The sequence below is a fragment of the Caretta caretta genome, chromosome 1, assembly GCF_965140235.1.
Source record: "Caretta caretta isolate rCarCar2 chromosome 1, rCarCar1.hap1, whole genome shotgun sequence".
Taxonomy (NCBI): domain Eukaryota; kingdom Metazoa; phylum Chordata; order Testudines; family Cheloniidae; genus Caretta; species Caretta caretta.
The window spans coordinates 262,034,817-262,056,792 of record NC_134206.1 but is presented as its reverse complement, the minus strand read 5'-3'; the positions used below and the strand labels follow the sequence as shown (position 1 = coordinate 262,056,792).

General features: G+C 41.4%; 1 protein-coding gene across 3 annotated transcripts in view; it reads right to left on the bottom strand.

Moving 5' to 3' along the window:
* The window catches only part of EP300 (EP300 lysine acetyltransferase), a 133,182-nt gene that overhangs the window by 67,952 nt on the left and 43,254 nt on the right, over positions 1–21,976 (bottom strand). For all 3 annotated transcript variants that reach the window (XM_048834977.2, XM_075124197.1, XM_048834982.2), the window contains exons 3-6: positions 13,955–14,131; positions 8,231–8,492; positions 6,199–6,312; positions 4,649–4,885 (exon numbers count right to left, since the gene is read on the bottom strand). In XM_048834977.2, the coding sequence (XP_048690934.1) occupies positions 4,649–4,885; positions 6,199–6,312; positions 8,231–8,492; positions 13,955–14,131 (790 nt within the window). The remainder of the gene's footprint in view (positions 1–4,648; positions 4,886–6,198; positions 6,313–8,230; positions 8,493–13,954; positions 14,132–21,976) is intronic.

Below are 21,976 nucleotides of genomic sequence, written 5' to 3'. Positions count from 1 at the left end.
CATCTGATATTTTTCCATTAATCTCATTTCATTTTTTGATATCTAATGAAAGCATGGAACTCTTCCCTCATCTCCTTATTCATCTTTTGATTTCTAACAGCAAGTCCTTCAGGTCACCCTTTGTGACTGGGGCTTCGCTACCCACCTCCACAGTCTGTTTGCTCGAAGTGGAGTTACTCTTTTTCATGGACATGTCTTCATTCTGGGGGGACAAATCTTTGTATTGGAAGATTCCTTTCCCTTCCCAGACATCTAGATCATCTTTCCTCCTTGCCTACTGTGCCTCTCCCCCAAGATGGTTGTCACCACACACTTCTACACTACCTACCTGTGGCTACCACTGCCACACTTCCTCCCCCAGCCACACTAGTACATTTTTTTTTTTTTTAATAAATTCTGCAGGCTGATGGCACTGGATACTTTTGCTGAATTTTCTCCCCCAGAAGCTGCTCTCTGGGACTGGGATCTGGCCAGCTCTCTTCACCCTTCTTTTTCTCTTTCCAAAACTAGCTCCACGGATGGTTATTCACATTTAGGGCACAGATCTTTTGATTCAGACTGGCTTGGTTCTTTTTATCTTCTTAAATTGTTTTCGTTTCCCCTCCCCTTTATTGCAGAGAGCTGGAGTTAACCACCATCTTGTTTGCTACTTTAGCCACACTCCCTCCACTAATTTATAAAGTGTATTGTGTATCATAGTCCAGGACTAAGTTCTGCCATTCAGATAAGCTACAATTCCATGGACATTCACTCTGGTGATAATGGCAGATCTAAGACAGGAGAGAGTTACAAGATACAAACTGCCATACCAAAGAAAGCCATGGTCCATCTACACTGGTACACTGTTTGACAAGAGCTAGTGCTGTCAGAGGAAGGGTTCCTCCTCTTCTGATCAGTTAAAAGTTTCTGTAATAGTGGAATACTACAGCATGGAAGAAGGACATTTCTTTCTAATCTCAGGTGGTGATCAGCTCTGAAGCCTGAAGGTTGTAATTTTTCTAATGTTTAGTTGCAGATACTAGTCTTAATTACTTGTGTAATGCTATTTTGAATCTTACTATGCTATCTGTCTCAATATTCTTCTCTAGAGTGTTCCACGTATGGGATTATGTGGGGAAAATCAAGGAAGTGAGGAAGCCGGCAATAAAAGAGAATCATCACTGATCCTGCTGATTTAAGGAAGTTTCAAAGATTCCCAGCCCTGGCAGCTTTATCTTTCACTGTTAAGTTATTCCTGTGCTATGTCTTTGACCCACAGAAGTCTCTTCACACAATGAAAATTTCTCTTGGTTTTACTGTCGTTGCTGCCTTTAATTTCACCCTTTACCCATAATAAAACAGAAAGACATTTGGTTAACAGGAGTGCTCACTGGGTCTTCTGTATAATGACAGGTTTCAGAGGAACAGCCGTGTTAGTCTGTATTCGCAAAAAGAAAAGGAGTACTTGTGGCACCTTAGAGACTAACCAATTTATTTGAGCATGAGCTTTCGTGAGCCACAGCTCACTTCATCAGATGTGTACCGTGGAAACTGCACTTTCCACGGTACACATCTGATGAAGTGAGCTGTGGCTCACGAAAGCTCATGCTCAAATAAATTGGTTAGTCTCTAAGGTGCCACAAGTACTCCTTTTCTTTTTGGGTCTTCTGTAGTCACTCTATTTTTATTTACTGCCATCATTTCTCTTATCCTTTCCAAGTAAAAAGCAAGTGTTGAGGAATTGAGAAGTTTATCTGCCATCCTTCATGCCAAGGCCTGAATTTGTTAGCCTTTTACAGACCCATTCTATTTCTGACAAAACTGAGCACAGCATTTGAGGTGAGGTCAAACTTATCTGACAAATCTGCATGAACATCAGTATTTACCTCAGTGAGTGGCTAAGTCAGTAAAGAATCCATGTTAACTTGCAAAGCTATTCAGAAGGCATGTCGGCTGCTCAAATTATGACTGGGAGAGGAGAGAATACCAGGAACTGACAATCCCTGATTTGAGAAGCTAATCAGTATCTAAAGAAGGGTGACATTCACAATAGGACTACATAAAGTTGGAGTCCCAAGTCTAATCAGACTCCCATCATAGTGCTGGCTCTTTAAAAATGATATTACCACCATGAATGGTGTATTCCTACAAATTTGTGTGTGCTTGAGGGGGACATGGGTGAACAAATCAATGACAACTCGTTTGAAGATGATTCAATTGGCCAATTTCTTGAGAAGACCTTTGAAATTGTACCTCTTGACACCACCAAGAAAGGAGATTTTCAGAAGTTTACCATTTTACACATCAAGCATAATCTAGACAAGAATTACTCCCCCCTCTTGATCAGCTCCAAACTGTCTAGTCTTCATAAATGCTATTCTTTACAGACTGTGGCAGAATATCTAAACAGCAACAATCATTCACAAGTATTAAAGATACTAGTGGAGGAGGGAAAGAGAGGAGTTTCATCTTCATGATGTACAATGGTTTGAAAGTTTAAGGCTTCATGGTTGGTGGTTTACTTCAAAAAATTTTGGTTTGTTGGAGGATTTTTTTTTCCTTTTAGAAAGAATCGGAGAACTGAAGAAAGTCACAGCTCTCATCTAAACGGGTTGTGGTACTCAAAACTTTCACAAGGAGCTTTCCTTCCAAAAGTCTGATGGGAATCTGAGTCAAACAGGTATTATAAAATGATGAGTTTTGTCGTCTGGCTAAAAATCTCTTCCTCTCTTAACTGGTCAGGTTTCAGTTTCTTGTAGGATAACATAAGACTAATCATTCAGGCTTGATTCTCCCAGCAAAAATGCCAAAACAGGGGGGAAAAAAAAAAGGGGGGGGGACACTCTTGCAGGCTACCTTCAAAGTCAAGTAAAGTATCCTTCAGCCATCTGCAAACTACAACGGCATTTTGCATTTATAGAAACAAGCATGAAAAAGAAAAAAAAGGTTTGTTCTGATGAAGCTATATTGTATATCAATAGCAAGGCCGAGCATGAGAATAAGAGCAGACCAAGGTTGAGAAAAATCAACACTAATCCAGGGCAGAACTGTGTCCTTTGGTGTTATCTACAGTCTTTGTATTCAGAAATGAGAATAGCACAGATTGGCTAAAATGAAAATAATCTGAGGAGAAAAGGAGCCACACCCTGAGGGATTGCAGTCTAATTTCTCTCCATTAATCCAATAATAATAATAAAGAACATGAATCTCAACAGGCTCTCCAGAAACTTCAGAGAGCAACTGTCCTCAGAAATAGGGTTTAGCTCTAGCACACATTTCTCCTATGACTAAAGAACAGAAAAATATTCTCCAGAAAATAGTCTAGAGATACGAGGAAAGCCAGATCAGAGTGGGTTGGGAAGACCTTGATATCCATCAATTGAACCTTAAATGCACCACATAGGTTACTTCACAGAAAACAATAAAATTCTGTTTATTCTGGGCTTTTCACCTGGGTAAAGACAACCAAAGAATGGCTATGCTAATCTCAAAGCATCCATTTAACTGTCTTAATTTGCATTACATTTTGTTTTGTTAAATGAAGTTACTCAAATGCACCATCTTTATTTGCGAAGAAGAGTCACACTGGAGTGGTATGAAGCAAATATTTTACTTTTGTGTACTTGCACCTACTGCAAGCATGAATGTGTATGGACTGCTACAGGGCCACATGAGAATCTCATCATCTCAGTGTATCACATTTAAAAGGTTTTATTCTGAAGTGTTTTAAAGATACACAGCTATGTATTTTTTTTAAAGTTGTACATGAAAGCACTCTTCAGTTTGGGGCAACTGGAGGGAGGAGCCCCAGGTGTTGGACAGGAGTGGCAGGAGGCCTAAGAGGGAGAAGAGTTGGGGAGCCATTACCTTTTCCCCTGGGCTTGAAGAGTTACTGTTAACTTCTGGGACAAGAACATTCCACCTCTTCTCTTCCCAGAGGGGAGTCTCAGGAGAAAGCTCATCTCACTCTGGGGCCCCCTGCTTCCCCTCTCCCGGGCTGGTCTCTTCCTATTACCATTCCTTTCTCATTATACTGGGGCAGGCCTTTCTGGTAGCAATCACGCGCTTATGTTATTTTGTCTTGTTTTATAATGAAAATAAGATCACAGCAGTATTTTAAAATACTGAGCTTAAAATTGCTGAAACTTTATTTTAAGCAGTAACCCCAATTTTTTTTTCCAGTTCAGTTTCAGGTCAGGAGGTAGGACAAAATTCTGGTTCAGGTTTGGTTCTGGTTCGGTTCTGGTTCAAGTAAAAATTCTGGTTCAAACTGGTTCTCCGGTTCCAGTTTGACTCCCTGGGTAGCTCAGATACAAGGTAAGATCTCTAAGTACTCTTTGGTGGTTCTAAAATAAGCAACGTAGGGACAGAGAATGATTCTAAGCATCTAAACAAAGAGTTGAGGACAGCAATTCCCTATTTAGCTCTTTCAAATTTTTAAACACTACAGAACAAATGACAATGCTGTAAAATGCTTCAATCTGCATCTGATCATGAAGTCATACCTGCATTCCAGTATTGTGCAAGGTGTGAATATACACAAAGGAGTTTTGAAACAAAAATACTTAAGGAAATCTTGAAGCATTTTCGTATCATGAAGCATGCATTAGACAAAGCACAGAAGATAGCTGCATACAGTTTGTATTTTAATACTTGAGTGTCAACTTACTCATGGGGTTCATAGGGCGCAGACCCTGGGGTGACTGCCCTTGCTGCTGATTCTTCACTTGAGCCTGGGATTGCGTCTGCATCTGGTTCCCTTGATAGGTCAGTCCAAGGGCTGCATAGGCCCTCTCAATGGAGCTAGGGTCAATCTGACTGGTAGTGTTTATAGAGGACGTAGTCTGTTGCCCTACCCCTACAGAGCCAGTATTTGCAAGTCCTGCGGCAGCTCCCCCCAGTAATGCTGGAAAAGACAGATACCATATCAACAAAAATGTCAGAAACTGAGACCAAAGAAAAAGGTAAAAGTGCACAAAATTTCAATTGTTGGTATGACCAAAATATACCCTTACAAGAGCAGTTACATGAGCACCCTGGTCAAGAGAGTCCACAATGCAAAGTTTGAGGAATTTTACCCTACCACAATGTACTACTTTCACTATGAACTGGGAACAGTAAATTTACACTAATATTAAATGTACTGGACATGTCAGTTTGCTTTAACCAGTTTAAAGCTCAAACAGCACATAATCAGATGTTAAAGGCCAGAGGAGCAGAGTCCTCCAGATTGCTCATGAAGTTCTTTATTTCTCTCTCTCTCTCGATACAAAGTTTCGAAACAGAGGTAAACAGCCTAGAGGACCAGTTGTGAGAAAAGCACAAAGTAGCAAGGAGAATGGTTTGGGTTTTTTTCCTGGAGGGAATACTGGGAAACAGAAGCATTGGGATATTTAGACAGGAACAACAAGGGAGAGTCAGACAGCAAGAAAAATTTTGGGCAAGTAACATCAGGAGAAGGATGGGGGAGCATGCTGGAACATAATGCAGAAGCTGCCAGGGTAAAAAGAGATGAATTTATGTAGAATATTCTTCACATGGCAGAAAAGTGTCCGCTTAGAACGGGAAGAAGAGGGGCTGGTCAGGTGAGAAGCAGAAGTTACTTTCATTCAACCTTAGCTGAAGGTCAGAAGAGTATGTGGTAAACCCTACAAATCTTTTGCTCTAATTACACATACAGTGTTCTGTTACCAGGGCATTTATAAACCAGAAATTTTAAGAATTCCAAAACTAGACTTTGAATTCAAGTAGTATATAACCTGGCATAAGTATAACACTGTAATATCATTTAATACTTTCATATTGAACTGAGCAGGCAAAAGTTCTTAGAACACACTACTTTTTAATCTTTAGTGTGCAAACCCCACTTTCACAGTTCTGACAAGGATGAAAATGGACATGCCCAACATTTCTTCTCTCAGAACTACCAGCCCTTGGGCTGCCCCAGCATCATGCTGGCCTCCTCTCTCCAGCTAAAAAGGGCTAAATTAAGCTATCTAAGGGGGTTTTCAACATTATATTGGGTACTAGCTAGAGAAAGAGGGGATATTCTTCCAAAGCAACATGAAAATCCTTATCCTCACATGTTAGTTCCTGGATGACACGGCAGCTCTACTCTGATCCATACTCTTAGGGGCTTACAAGAACACAGATCTAACACTAAACATGACCTTTTATGATTAATCTAGTATGCAAAGGCTTGAATTGCATGAGGCTTACACTGTTGGTTTCTTTTGTCCCCAGCATTTTTGAGAGGCAAACACACAGGACAGTCATGTCTTGTACAATTCTTCCAGTGCGAGATGATTTGTCGTGAAGATGCGCAGTGTGCCACTAGGAAAGGGAAGAGGAACAAAAAATTTTAAAAAGATAATTTTACATTTTCATTTCTCCACATGCTTCTCTCTCATGCCCATTCACATGTGCACGCGCACACAGGACCATCAAGTCATGGCTCTATGAAGGACAACAGCACAAAATATCTTAATCAGAGATGGCAGAGATTTATTAAGGTATCTGGTCTAACCTCTTACCAGGACAGGATTTAGAGTGTTTTCTTTGCAGAAAATAAAGAGGTCTTACAGTTCAGTTTTGTTGCTAAACAAAAGTTAAGGTCCTTTCCATTAGGTTTATATATGCCATTCTGCTCTCCTTTCTCATTTCTGCTTTTAAATTTGAATTTAGTGCAGGTGAGAGTTTTCAGAATAAAAATCGGAAATCGAAGCATGCTTACACACACACGCACCCATCCATACCCAGTGCTCTTAGCCAAACTGTCCCATGCCTCACCTGAAGGAATCAGTTTTGGGGGCAGAGGGGATTTTTCATGTTTGCTTGCTGTCCTTGTCAACAACCCCAAATGAGGTACAAGTGTCAGAAGAGTGTGCAGTTGCCCACTAGCCACTACAGACTGTTTCATCCTGTTTCTTTTCCATCAACTAATTGTACAAAAGCCAATGAATAGCCAGAAATCTGCAACAACTGTCATTTTTTCAACTTTCTCCCAGGTCAGTACAGACCAGAGACAAGAGGCTTCAATATTATTAAACCAATCCCAAAACATCCACTTTCCTAGGTGTTAATTCTTTCATACTTTCAGTGAGAAAAAAATTCAAGGGTGTTTACCTAAGCCTTACTGCCGAACTTAAACTGAACTGTGTAGAACTGTAAGTAAGTTAAAACAAGACTACAAGGTATGCACAAAACATGGGTTCCATTTTGACCCATTATTAACTACAATATGAAGGACAACTGCTCCACAGCCAAAAAGGGCATATAAAAAAAGTGTATTCCTTGATGGCTTATGTTTACCTTTACTCTCTAGGAAACTACCATTGGAAGTCTTTTAATAAAAGAAGTGGTCAGGACCTCAATTTTTCTTAGTCATCCTAAATACGGTACATTTCCAGCACCACAGTCTCCAAACACGCATATGAGGCACTGGATGCTTAATGACTCAAAATATAGCACTCTCCCCTCTGAACCCCCAACACCAGCTACTGCAGCACTCCCTTGGCAGTTTCCAAACTAAGTACTGTCAAAGCTGACCCTTTACCATGTGAGATCTGACAATATCACAGCCAGAGGTCAAATGGCTGTGGGCCATTGTTAACAGTTACAGTAAAAAGAAAAGGAGTACTTGTGGCACCTTAGAGACTAACCAATTTATTTGAGCATGAGCTTTCGTGAGCTACAGCTCACTTCATGAAGTGAGCTGTAGCTCACGAAAGCTCATGCTCAAATAAATTGGTTAGTCTCTAAGGTGCCACAAGTACTCCTTTTCTTTTTGCGAATACAGACTAACACGGCTGTTCCTCTGAAACCTGTCAGTTACAGTAAAGCCTGTCTTAGAGACCATCTCTGAAGGGAGACCACTTGTCACTGCAAGACTACTTGCAGAGGCCATAGAACACCACTGCTCTCTGGTGTGCAAACCTTTTAAAAGAGACCTCCTACAAACAACTACTTTTGCTAACTCTCACAAGTGATCACTCTTGGTAGGTTTTATTGTATTTCAGAATGGGGACAAAACGTGAATGGCTATGCCTCTGCATCACAAAAGGTGCTTAACCCTTTCTTTTCTTAGCATGCAGATGTGATCATGGAAGCATCCTGCTGTCAAAACCCTCTTATAAGCTAAATTCCCCAGTGTCTATAACTGAGAAAAATTCTACATTGTCTCCTTCATGGAGTCCTGTCCAATCCTATATTTATTCTTGTAAGCACACTCACATGCTCACTCTCTACTTACCCTGGCAGGATTTGCCAGCCTGGCAGTGTGTCATGTGGTTGAGGACATTCTTCATGGTACGGCAATGAGGGAGGTTGCATTGTCGCACCTCACCATTTGCCTGTTCCCGCCGCTGGCACTTGTGAGCATGTAAGAGGAGAACGAGCTGCTGCTGAATGAGTTTGCGTTTTTCTGGGTCTGCTGTAGGTGCACCTGACCCCATTCCCTGGGGAGCAGCTGGCACCATCCCAGCTTGCTGAACTTGAGTAGCCTGCTGCTGGCCCTTGAGGGAAGTGACAGAGACACACACAAATTAAAATCAAGTCCCTTTTTAAAAAGGGTCAATTCACTGATTAGCTAGATTATACACAAAATCACATCATGAATACAATTTTGCATTGAGAACTATACCTTCCACCTACCTTTAACCAATGATTACCAGAATTAAATATTTATTAACACTGTTACACACTGGTATTGAAACTCGTTGCTGACAACAGTACTTTCAGCCTCTTTCCTCCTCCCCCACCCCCCTTTCCTTTTTTTCTACCTTATCTATATGATTTTCTTAAGGCCACTTCAATTCACACACACTTTCAGATTGACTTGTGAGGCACACTACTTAAAGTCTCATTAAATATGACTAGATCTAAACTTCATTTTTAAAACATCAGAAAGAGCTGTGGGTGCAGCTGTTTAAATGTAAGATAAATCTAACAGAGAGAAATCCTGTAGCACTCGTACAATTATTTAAAGAGGTGCTAACAAAAGAAGTCCTCCACCTTTGAAAGCAACAGAGTCGAACTGAAGAGGAGATGGTTGGGAAGTTGCCTAGTCACAAAGATTTCATGCAGGCATACAGAACACAAAGGTTCTACCTATTCTCTACCAGAGATGCCACACAAACTTCCAGGTAGTGCACAGTATAATTAGCCTAGACTGTGTTGTTCCATTTAGCATTTCCTTCAAATGACCTGTGATGAGTTCTTTGCGGGGCTCGGGGCTCCTCTTTGTGCCTTTTCAATGGCAAAATCTGAGGCTTCTGATGGACTGTCTACTTCTAATTAATTTGATGTAATCTCTGATGAGGACTGAAGATTTTTCTGGGATCTTCTGAGATTCACTATCTGTGTGATCTTGTCCCCATGGTTTCTTTAGTTGCTTTGAATAGCATTATCAACATCCTCCTTCCGCAAAAGGAAGAGAGCGAGGTTAAGGGCACCATTAAGTCTTAATGCTCAAGTGCTGCCATTTACTGGCTTGTTTGCAACCTTTCTGTTTTAGGCAGGAGACTTGGGAAGGTAGTGTTTGTTTCGTTCTAGGTGCACCTGGATGTATAAGTCATCTTAAGCAGGTTTAAGTCTGAATTGAAGCTTTCTGAAGAGGAGATTGTTCATGACCCTTACTAGCACAACCCTCCTGATGTTTTGACATTTGGGCTACCTGGCTATAGTGGTCATGCTGGACCTTTCCAAGGATTCTGCAAGTACAAGAGGTTGCTTCAGAAACTATGCCTACAGTCCTGTGTATGGAACTACCCTCTTGATATATGAGTAAAGGATTGGAATTACTTAGTGATGAACTGTTCTTCAAAATAGCCTGAAATGCAGTATTCAGGACTTTATCCTATTTCATCCATACTCAATGTATATAACACTTCCTACTGAGATCGCCTCTAAACATGAGGTGGAGTATGAGTATGCCAAACAAACATTTATTTCGACCCGTGGATCCTGTTTGATCAATATCTGCTTTGGAGATGTGCTTGGTCAATACTGATATCCAAAGCCATTAATGCTATCTCCTCCTCAACCTATGAAGACTTAAAGTTTGATATTAGGTACTGGCAGTCAGTACAAGGATATCCTCTTTGGTGCCTCCCGCTCTCCTCCCCATCTTCTGAGGGGATACGTTAAATAGAATGATGCTAGAACTCTGGCACTATTTTGGACATTCTTTCCAGGGAAAACTATCAGATATAGTACAAAAGTGTTTTTCCACTAAATTTGTACCAGCCACACTTTGACTTATCCTGTAACAACTTTTGCAACAGCAATGTATTCCCAAGACAAAAAGTTTAGCGACTATAATTTTCTCCTAGTAGGACTTTTAGCAGGGCTCTTTACCACTTATAGAATGCAGCAACACTGTTGCGTTAGGAATAAACACTGGCTGCCTGTTAATGACAAACTGATTAAGACAGTCCTGTTGGTTTTTAGAGTTCTGAAAGATTGTAGGACCTCATATTATTTATATTACTGTAGTACCAAGCAGCCCTAATCACGGACCAGGACACCATAAGAACCCTTTTCTTGTTGCTCAGTTTGACAGGTAACCAATCTCATACCAAGAGTTCCATCATTATGCTTTTGTTGTTGTGGTATGATATTCAGGGGTGGTCAACCTGTGGCTCTGGAGCCATATGCAGCTCTTCAGAAGTTAATATGCAGCTCCCTGGATAGGCACTGACTGCTACAGGCACCAACTTTCCAATGTGCCAGGGAGTGCTCACTGCTCAACCCTGGCTCTGCCACAGGCCCTAAACCCACTACACCTCTTTCTGCCCCCTCCCCTGAACCTGCAGTTCCCTTCCTCCTCCCTCCTGCACCCCTCCCCCCGAGCCTCCTGCACGCCACAAAACACCTGATCAGGAGGTGCGGGGAGGTGCTGATCAGCGGGGTTGCCCGTGGGTGGGAGGAGGTGTGGGGGGCTGCTGATGTATTACTGTGGCTCTTTGGCAATGTACACTGGTAAACTCTGGCTCCTTCTCAGGTTGGCCACCCCTGCACTATATCACTAAGACATCCATGCCATTCACCCTTCCCATTTTTCAAAAGAATCAGACGACACTGCTTCCAGAACTTTTTTCAGTAACTTCAGTCCCTGTATAGGATTCTCCCTTTCCTGTTTTTTAATGAGAAGATTTTTGATTGTATTGCATTTACATTGTTGTGTAGCACCCCTAGGGCCTCTGCATGAGCACTGTATAAATAAGATCAGCGAAAACTAAATTAAGAGTGCTTTAATATCTCCAATTTAATTCTAGAAAGCTAGTTCGAAGTGGCTTTTGGGCCACAAACATCTGCTAAAACAAAAGTCTAGCTTCTAATGCTTAAGAGGAAGGAGAAATCTTTTCTTTTTAAGGATGAACCTATCAGAAAAAAGTATGTTCATAATAGTAAGAAAGGGCTGTCAATTAATCGCAGTTAACTCATGCGGTTAACTCAAAAAATTAATCGTGATTAAAAAATTGCAATTAATTGCACTGTTAAACAATAGAATACCAATGGAAATTTATTAAATATTTTGGATGTTTTCCTACATTTTCAAATATATTGATTTCTATTACAACACAGAATACAAAGTAGACAGTGCTCACTTTATATTATTTTTAATGCAAATATTTGCACTGTAAAAATGATAAACAAAAGCAATAGTATTTTTCAATTCACCTCATTTAAGTACTGTAGTGCAATCTCTTTATAGTGAAAGTAACTTAAAAAAATCTACATTTGTTTTTTACATAACTGCACTCAAAAACAAAACAATGTAAAACTCTGGAGCTTACAAGTCCACTCACTCCTACTTCTTGTTCAGCCAATCATTAAGACAAACAAGTTTGTTTACATTTAGAGGAGATACTGCTGCCTGCTTATTTACAATGCAACCTGAAAGCAAGAACAGGTGTTCACACGGCACTTTTGTAGCCAACACTGCAAGGTATTTACGTGCCAGATACGCTAAACATTTGTATGCCCCTTCATGCTTCAGCCACCATTCCAGAGGACACGCTTCCATGCCGATGATGCTTGTTAAAAACACAATGCGTTAATTATATTTGTGACTGAACTCTTTGGGAGCAGAATTTTATGTCTCCTGCTCTGTTTTACCCGTATTCTGCCATATATTTCATGTTATAGCAGGCGTTGATGACCCACCACATGTTCATTTTAAGAACACTGACAGCAGATTTGACAAAAACGCAAAGAAAGTACCAACATGAGATTTCTAAGGATAGCTACAGCATGTGACCCAAGATTTAAGAATCTGAAGTGCCATCTAAAATCAGAGAGGGACAAAGTTTAGAGCATGATTTCAGAACCCTAAAAGAGCAACACTCCGATGCAGAAACGACAGAACCCGAACCACCAAAAAAGAAAATCAACCTTCTGCTGGTGGCATCTGACTCAGATGATGAAAATGAACATGCGTCAGTCTGCTCTGCTTTGGATCATTATTGAGCAGAACCCATTATCAGCATGGATGCACATTCTTTGGAATGGTGGTTGAAACATGAAGGGACATATGAATCTTTAGCGCATCTGTCACGTAAATATCTTGCAACACCAGCTACAACAGTGCCATACGAACTCCTGTATTTACTTTCAGGTGACATTGTAAACAAGAAGTGGGCAGCATTACTTCCTGCAAATTGTAACTAAATTGTTTGTCTGCGCGATTGGCTGAAGTAGGAATGGAGTGGACCTGTAGGCTTTAAAGTTTTATATTGTTTTATTTTTGAATGCAGTTTTGTGTTTTTTTTCACATAATTCTACATTTGTAAGTTCAACTTTCATGATAGAGATTGCACGAAAGTACTTTCATTAGGTGAACTGAAAAATATTTTTTTTTACAGTGCAAATATTTGTAATCAAAAATATGAAGTGAGCACTGTACACTTTATGTTCTGTGTTATAACTGAAATCAATATTTGAAAATGTAGAAAAGATCCAAAAATATTTAACTAAATGGTATTCTATTATTAACTTCGTGATTAATTTTTTTAATTGCTTGACAGGGCTAGTGTTTATCCTTTTTGATACCCTTTTCCACTACTTTCTACTATGAACATAGGAGGCTGACACAAATCCATTTAAATTATTTTAGAAGTTTTTATAACAATGAAATGCAAAATTAAAGGGCAGTTGGAACCACCAGCTCTTTTTTATGAAAAAAGACGACCCTGTGAATAAGCGACGCGTCTCAAAAATTAAGTGTTCATTTTAATTCTAGCCCTTTTGGACACCCACTTCACTCAAGAACCCCTTTTTTCCTCTGAAAGTTCTGCTTCAACAACAGAAAGGGGTAGCGCCACCACCAACAGTAGCTGTCTGAAAACAGACGCAACAGAACAGCTGCTGCTTCTAAAACATGAGCAAAGCTATCTGGGGCTGGGGCCATCTTTCTGTTATACGTTTGTACAGTGTCTTCCACAATGAGACCCTGGGTCCGTGATTGGGGCTCCCAGGTGCTACCACAAAATAGATATTACTACAAGTGGGGAAAACAGAAGGGTTTGTTCCTTCTCTCATGGAAATCTGGTAGTGGACGGATGAAAAGCAGCTCTCCAGACAGAAAGCTGACCTGAGGGAGTACAGTGGAACACACCAGTGAAGGAGGTGGGAGGGAAAAAAATCAGGGCTGGACAGAAGGTAATAAAGCTCATTCTGGGCAAGGACTCACTCCCTCTGCATAGTTACATACCATCACCTCTCCTCCTGACATCCCTTTAGTCTGCCACCATGGGGGGGGGGAAGCCACTCACTCTCTGACCTCCTTTCCCGGCTCTATCTTTCACAACGAGAGCTAGACCCTCCTCCATGCATACCCATGACACAGGGGGACAAAGAGAATGCACACGGTATTTGATAGCTATAAAATCCTAGAGCACCACAAGCAGAATATTGCAAGAGACCCATATTTGAGCTGCTACCATTTGAAAGTGGAACCTATAATTCTACCTACCATGTTAGGCATTCCTGTCCCAGGAACTGGCTTTTTGTCCATTGGAAACTGTGGTAAGCTGTTTGGTAGCCCAGTCTTATTCTGCATCTGGGGACCAAGTCCACTGGCTCCAATCTGCTGCCCAGTGTTCTGGCTGTACGGTGAGCCATAAGGACTGGGATTGCTCATCATTCCCATCTAAGAATTAAGAAGAAATTTAAAAAGTTATACTAGGTTTAGTTAGGAAGATGTGTTTCCATTTAATTTTACTTAGCTTACTATTTCATATGGTATACTACAAGAAGAGACTAAATGGCATATAAAGAACCAGGAACCAAAAGTATTCTGCTACATGAGGCCCTGACACATGCTGCCCGTTCCTCCTCCAAACCACTTTATGTACCTCCATACCCTTATCACAGCAAGTCTAACACACTGATTAGGCGGTCTTCTTTAAGAGTTCTGTAGAACTAGTTGACACCTATGCTAATATAGTTAGAACTGTTGCAATATTTTCAATGTAAAGCATTAGTCCAGCAAGTTGATCACTCAAGGTTAGCTTTCCTTTTATTATTCCTTACTATGGTGCTCATCACTATATAGCGATAGAGCACTTCACAAATTACTATTGTATCCTTGCATCAGCATGTGGTAAAAAAGCATCCCCATTTTACAGATGGAGAACTTCGGCATAGAGAGCTTAGGTGATTTGCATATGGTCACACAGGTAGACTGTCCTGCAAACATTGCTAGAGTCTTGCTAGCAATAACCATGTTATATCCAGTTGTAACTAGCACTGTTGGGAGCCCATTGAAGAGAAGGACAAAAGTTTAAACTTACTAAGATCTCATCTATAGTGAAGGGTTGTCTACACAGGAGACTTAGTGAGTGGCAAGCATAGGCGCCCACAGTAACCTCCTAGGTGAACCCTGCTACCACACACTAGAAGCTCTGTAATGCACTTTGACATACTGCTATCAGTATATCAAAGTACACTAAGGAACTTTTAGTGCACGGTAGCAGGGTCCACACCGCCAGCTAGTGCACGGCAGGCCAGTATGCTGTCGCTTTACACCCTGGCTTGCTATGCGCGAAGCCCCCATGTAGACTAGCCCTTTGTTTGCTCCAATTACAGCGATCAGTGCTCAGCCGCCTGCATAGCAGCACCAGCATTAGCGATAGCACCTCCGTTCTCATCAGTGGAGCTTAACCCAAAAACTCCTTCCCATCTGCTAAAACTTCCACCACCTGCACACCAAACACCTTCTACAGTAGGATTGTGTACTTGTAATACAAAAACCAAGAGGAAGTATAAAAATTCATTAAATATCAGACACACAGGAAATGCCATACCGAATCAGACCTGTGATCCAGGTAGTCCAGTACCCTGTAGTAAAGTAGCCTGTCCCAGATATCTGAGAGGAAGGTGTAGCATGGTACCCTGCAGGCAGTATGAAGTTATGAAATCTACCCACAGGAAGTTTCCTCCTACTCCGCATGAAAATTTGTATCCTTTTCAAAGCAGTTTTTCTAGGTTTTAAAGTCCTTACTCTACCATCACCATGGATGCTCTTGCTATATATCTATCACTGTAGCAGATGCATTACTCATTTATACATTTAATTCAGTAAAATGCTCTGTTTTTAGTGCATCAGAAAGATGCAAGAGAATTTCCAAACTGCTGCACTGGGTATGCCTCAGTATCCAGGACACTTGCTTAAGAATTTAGGTCAACATTCCCATTAAGTACAGAGGACATTGTGTGTCCCGTCCCCCCAACCCTTTCCCTTCCTTCACCCCCTCCAATCTCTTTCCCTACACTGTGAATTCCCTTATATTCTATTCCTCCTTTGGTTTCCTCCTATCCCCACAAATCTCTTATACTTCTCTTTTCTTCTAGCCTCAGACCCATCTATATGGGTTCAGCTCTTGGAGACCTCCATTCCAGTCTGTTCCTCAAAACTCTGCAGTTAATCAAATCCTTTTGTAGGACAGTCATCTAGCTCCACTTTTAAGTTTAACGCACCCTATTTCCTATATATCTGATTTTTTGCATGGACAAACAATTTAAGCCTGAATTTCCTCAGCTTTTCTATAACTGGTTCTGCTTCACACTTCCTCTAACCTTGGTTCATTCTAACACGGTTCATCCTTGTAACTCCAAGAATCCATCTTACCATTTTCATTTTGTAAAATCTCACTTTTCTCAGACAATCTGGAAATTGTCCAGCAGGAAGACTAAAAATACAATAAAGGTCAGCACAAAAAGTTCTCACCACTATTCAGGTGAGGTGTTAACATCCTTCCATCCCGTAACACATGGGAAAGAGGATGCTGAAATATGTATCAGAATACTATTATTCTGGACACCTATTTGGAAACTCCATCTTATATACTGGCCTCTGATTAGCAGGTATTTAGTCAATTTAAAGCCATTCAATCTCCTTTGGCTGTTCCGTTTCCCCATTCAATAAAAGAGTTTATTGGCATCTGATAGGTTTGTGTCTCCTCCATTACTATTCTCCAGGCTGTTCTTGGGTCCTCTTCCTAGAGTGAATAACTGCAGAGGCTGCTTCTACTGTTCAGAGCTCTTTCAAGCTGCAGAGTGAAAGCAACTTGCTTCTCAACTTAATTACTGCCCTGAGATTACCTGTGGCTTATCTAAAGGCTTCTTTTTTTCAAGTAATAGCTTTCAGTGATCCATTACAGTGGTTCTTCAGCCAGCATGCAATCTCTAGGTCAGAACCAGACTTGTCCATTACTGGCAGAAGGGGAGTGGCTCTCTTACTGAAAAGCCGGCCACTTGAGAACTTCTACCAGGCAAGATAAGTTCACCCAACTCTGAGAAAAGCCAACCTTATAATACAAAAATCTCACATTAGTTAACAGTTTCACCTACTGCTGTGCATATGATGGATCTTTAAAAATAATGGAATAAAAATTGGTATTCATTTTAAGCCGGAGTGATCCTCTGTCTAGATATAGTGATATTATCTGAAGGACATTTCTAAGTAAGCAGATAAAATTTTCCTATTCACTCAATTAATACCCAAAGATCCCATCGGCTGAGGAATGGATATTTACTTTGTAGAATTTGGTGAAATATGGATGAATGTGGCTATAATGCATTTGATCATAAGCATATGACTTCTGCCCATGACATTACAACAGTATTAAAGAAACATTCTAAGGTTTAACATATTAGTAAAGGTCTTTACCTTTAAGTCTCTGAAGTTCTTCATCTGATCTCCATCTTAATTTTAACAGATGATTTAGGGGCTCTAGTTTAGTTTAATGTAGACTCTGGTAGCCCCATATATGTCCAGCATACACCAAAAATTTTCCTCAGTGTGAAGGTGAGAGACACAAGGATATTTTTTTGATATTTTGGGGGATAAATAGTGGTTCAGTCAGAAACATCTTCTGTTTCATATATACCCAATACCAAGACTAGATCGGGCTCCTGCCTGACACCTATCTGGCAGTTGTGCCCACCACCACCAGGAAATCCACCTGGCTGGACTGCAAGTACAAGACCTCTCTCCAGCGTTCAATCAAGTGTACCACAAGTGCAATTGGTAGGAGGTAAGATTCCAGGGTTATGTCTCTATAATATATCCTTTTGCAGAGGATGTATTATAGAGCCCAGATGCAAAGACATTCTTCTTGCCAGATGCACAGAGAATACTTGATGAAGTGCAGATGTTGTCTCATACAACATAGCAGCCTTCACATGCCCAAGTTAGGGCTCTCCAAATTAATTCTAGGGCACGATTCACTTTTGACAGCGATAAATAAATTCATGGTCTTTTCACCAGTATCTAAACCTCACCAAAGTCTTAGAACATATTTGACAACTTGTTTAAATTGACGTTAGCAGTATGATATCATCCAAGTAGCTCTCTTTAGATACTTGCCAAATACTTTGAAGCTAGCTGACATTTGTCTGGTTTGGGGTGCAGAACGGATGCCTGTCATAATACAAACTATGTGGCGGGAATATGGGGGGGGAGGTCACATTAGAAAGAGCCTCCATCTTGGCCCCTAGGTCTCTATCTGACAAAGTAGCAGCGAATCTTCATTTTAGAGGCAAATAGGTCCATTTCCATCTTTCCAAACTGTTAGACAAGTAGCAAAAATATCTAATTGGAAGCTATACTCTGTTGATCTTTTGAGACAGTCTGCTTCTGGTACAAAAAGCATATATGCTCTTTGTTTCAAGGGGGATATATCAAAAAGTGGTTCCTCTCCAGTCAGAAGAGCAGAGAGATACAGAGTGGTCCTGGTTTTTGGTTTTGTTCTTTTTTTCTTAAATAAGCTCATGGTAAGTGTGTTGTCCATTGTCAGTATGTATGTTGGCTATGAATTTAGTGCTTTGAGACCATTACAGGCCTGTCTTGGGATTTGGACAGCTGCTACTGCCTTCTTTGAACCCTGTTCTGTGTATTACATTCATCCAGGAGTAGGTTCCCATACTGCAAGGATGTAGTGATAGTGGGTGTGCGCACGTAAGTTGTGAAGACTGACTTAACTGGCTATTTTAATATTCCTTTCTGAATATTCTTTCTTCCATCATTTTAGATAACTATGTAAAGACTGCAGGACTAACTTACTGATGGTAGTCAAAATGTAATGTGGAGGAGAAATCTTTGTATCACTCATCCTGAGCCACAGAGTCCCATATAAGCCAGTCACCACAACAGGATTGCCCTGGAAGAGATAATGTGACCACCACCAATGAAGGACCCATCAAACATCTGAAGGGATTGTCAAGTGGTGGTAGATATTCTTATGTAGTAGAGACCCAGTGTAATCAGAAGTTCTGAAGAGGTGAAGATGAAGCACTGTTCATGGAACAGTTTACATAAAAACCACCACCATGCTGACCAGCTCAAGACATTGGTCTGTTGATGTTTGTAGAATGCTTGAGGAACAGCCCGATGAAGACTTGATTTGATAAAGCTTTTCCTTGGGAAATATTAAGAGGCTCAGAGTGGTTATGCAGAAAGCTCATAGGTTTAGAGTTACTGAGATGGGATATGGCAGCTTTGATGGTTCATTGCAAATCCCACACTTTAAAAACAATGAACAGCCTGGAAAGTGTGACCTTGTATGACTGCACCTTCAACATCAGATAGTGGTAGATCTGAATCCCCGCTTGTCTATGGCTGTGTACCTGAAATAAACTATCTGAACATGAGAGGAGAGGATTCCAAACCAAAGGTCATCACCTGAAAAACTTATCGTTGTTCCCGAATGCAAAACACTAGTTGTTAGCTGGGACACACTGGAAATATAAAGCTCCTTGAGATCTATGGAACATAAATCTCAGAGCTAGTTTTTGGTTTAGAAGATGAGCAGGTCTCTATCCTGGAATCAGTTTTGCACATGGTTACAGATGAACAGGTCCAGAATTTCTATCATCCCAAGGAAAATGGAGTTGAAATCTATTAGAAGTGATACCGGACCAGACTGAAAATAAATTCTTAATCCTTTCTCCCAGGTGAAGACAGGCCCAAGCCAGCAGACCTTCACTGTCTTGCAAAGAATTCTTTCTGGACAACTTCTCTGGCTAGTATTGGAGAAGAGGAAGTTACCTTGTGCAGTAATGATGGTTCTCGGAGATGTCTCTCTCTATGGATGCTCAACTGTATCTGCGCCTCTGATGGGAGATTTTAGGTAGCAGTGTCCATTTGGCCCACACGTGCTCTCCCTCCTTCATGCTCTTCCTAGAGGCTAATTTAGCCCTGTGCAGGCAAACCACCCTCAGTTCCTTCTCTACCACAGGGCCCCTGGTTGAGAACTCTGAAGTGGAGGAGAGGAAGGTGGGTCATGGAGCACCCATAGGGGTACACATCTCAAGGAACCATAGTTACTGCACAAGGTAAGTAACTTCCTCCTTTTCATGTAGTGTCCCTATGGGTGCCACACAGTAGGTGACTTCACAGCATTCTCCCCCACCATGAAGGGCTGGGGCTTCAGAGTGCAATCTATATTTGATGATACAGTGGAGCTGAAAATGGCATCAGAAGCTGAGTCTCGAGTAATTACGTAGTGTTCTGGGAAAGTATGAGCAGAAGCCCAAGTTTCTACCCTGCATATTTCTGAGATGGGAACATCTTTAATAAATGCAACCAAGGTGGAAAGTGATCTCATGGAGTGTGTGTGAATTTCTGATGGAGGTAGCAGGTTATGGGCATGACAACAATAGTTAATGCAATTCATGACCCATTTGGAGAGCCTTTGTGCTGATATTGTGGAGCCCTTGGATCTGTCCACAATTGAGAGGAAGAGTTTAGAAGATTCCCTAAAGCCCTCTTGACCTGTCCAAATAAAATGTTATGGCTCTCCTAACATCAAGCATATGTAGTATTGCCTCCCTGTTGTCACAATGAGACTGAGAAAAAGTTGGGGAGATGAATGAGCAGGCTCATGTGGAAGGACAAGGCCACCTTGGGGAGAAACTTTGGGTGAGGCCTCAGAGTGATTTTGTCTTTAAAGAGAACCATGAAGAGCGTGTGCACCATCAACACTTATTTCCCCTATTAGTCATGCTGAGGTGATGGCCACTAGAAATGCTGTCTTCATTGACAGGTGTAGAAGAGAACAAGGTTCAAAGGGTGGTGTAGTTAGGGTCCCATGTTGGAATTGGGCATCTGGTGTGAGGAGGTGGTTTCCCATGCCCTTGAGGAATCTTTGTGTTGTTGGATAGGTGAATATCGAATATCCATCCACCCACTGGTGGTATGCTGTCATGGCCATGAGCTGTACTTTGAGTGAGCTAAGGGAGAGACCAACTCCTTTTGACATCTAGTATATAGTCTAAGATCAAAGGGAGGGAGGAAGATGTCTGAGCAACTTGTTTGGAATTGCACTAAATTAAGAATAATTTCCACTTTTGCAGGTAAGTGCAACAAGTCATCAATTTCCTACTGAGTAGTAACACTTTTCACCTCCTCAGAGCAGCAGCTCTTGGTGTGTTGGAACAATGAAGCAGCCAAGCCTGGAGCCAAAGGATCTGTAAATTGGGGCGATGGATGCGTCAGTCATTTTGGGAGAGTAGGTGAGGAACCGGTTGAAGAAGAATTGGAGGACAAGGAGGTATGGGTAGCACACCTGTCTCAGTCAGTTGGTACCATCAATATAATGCTTGCTTTTTCCCCACCTTAATTTTAATAGGACCTTCGATATCAGAGGGAATGAAGAAAAGGCATATAGCAGTTCTTTGCCCCATTGAAGAAAGCATGCATCATAAAATCATAGAATATCAGGGTTGGAAGGGACCTCAGAAGGTCATCTAGTCCAACCCCCTGCTCAAAGCAGGACCAATCCCCAACTAATCACCCCAGCCAGGACTTTGTCAAGCCTGACCTTAAAAACTTCTAAGGAAGGAGATTCCACCACCTCCCTAGGTAACGCATTCCAGTGTTTCACTACCCTCCTAGTGAAAACGTTTTTCCTAATATCCAACCTAAACCTCCCTCACTGCAACTTGAGACTATTACTCCTTGTTCTGTCATCAGCTCTCACTGAGAACAATCTAGAGCCATCCTCTTTGGAACCCCCTTTCAGGTAGTTGAAAGCAGCTATCAAATCCCCCCTCATTCTTCCCTTCTGCAGACTAAACAATCCCAGTTCCCTCAGCCTCTCCTCATAACTCATGTGTTCCAGTCTCCTAATCATTTTGTTGCCCTCCGCTGGCCTCTCTCCAATTTATCCACATCTTTCTTGTAGTGTGGGGCTCAAAACTGGACACAGTACTCCAGATGAGGCCTCACCAATGTCGAATAGAGGGGAACGATCACGTCCCTCGATCTGCTGGCAATGCCCCTACTTATACAGCCCAAAATGCCACTAGCCTTCTTGGCAACAACCGCACACTGTTGACGCATATCCAGCTTCTCGTCCACTGTAACCCCTAGGTCCTTTTCTGCAGAACTGCTGCCTAGCCATTCGGTCCCCAGCCTGTAGCGATGCATGGGATTCTTCTGTCCTAAGTACAGGACTCTGCACTTGTCCTTGTTGAACCTCATCAGATTTCT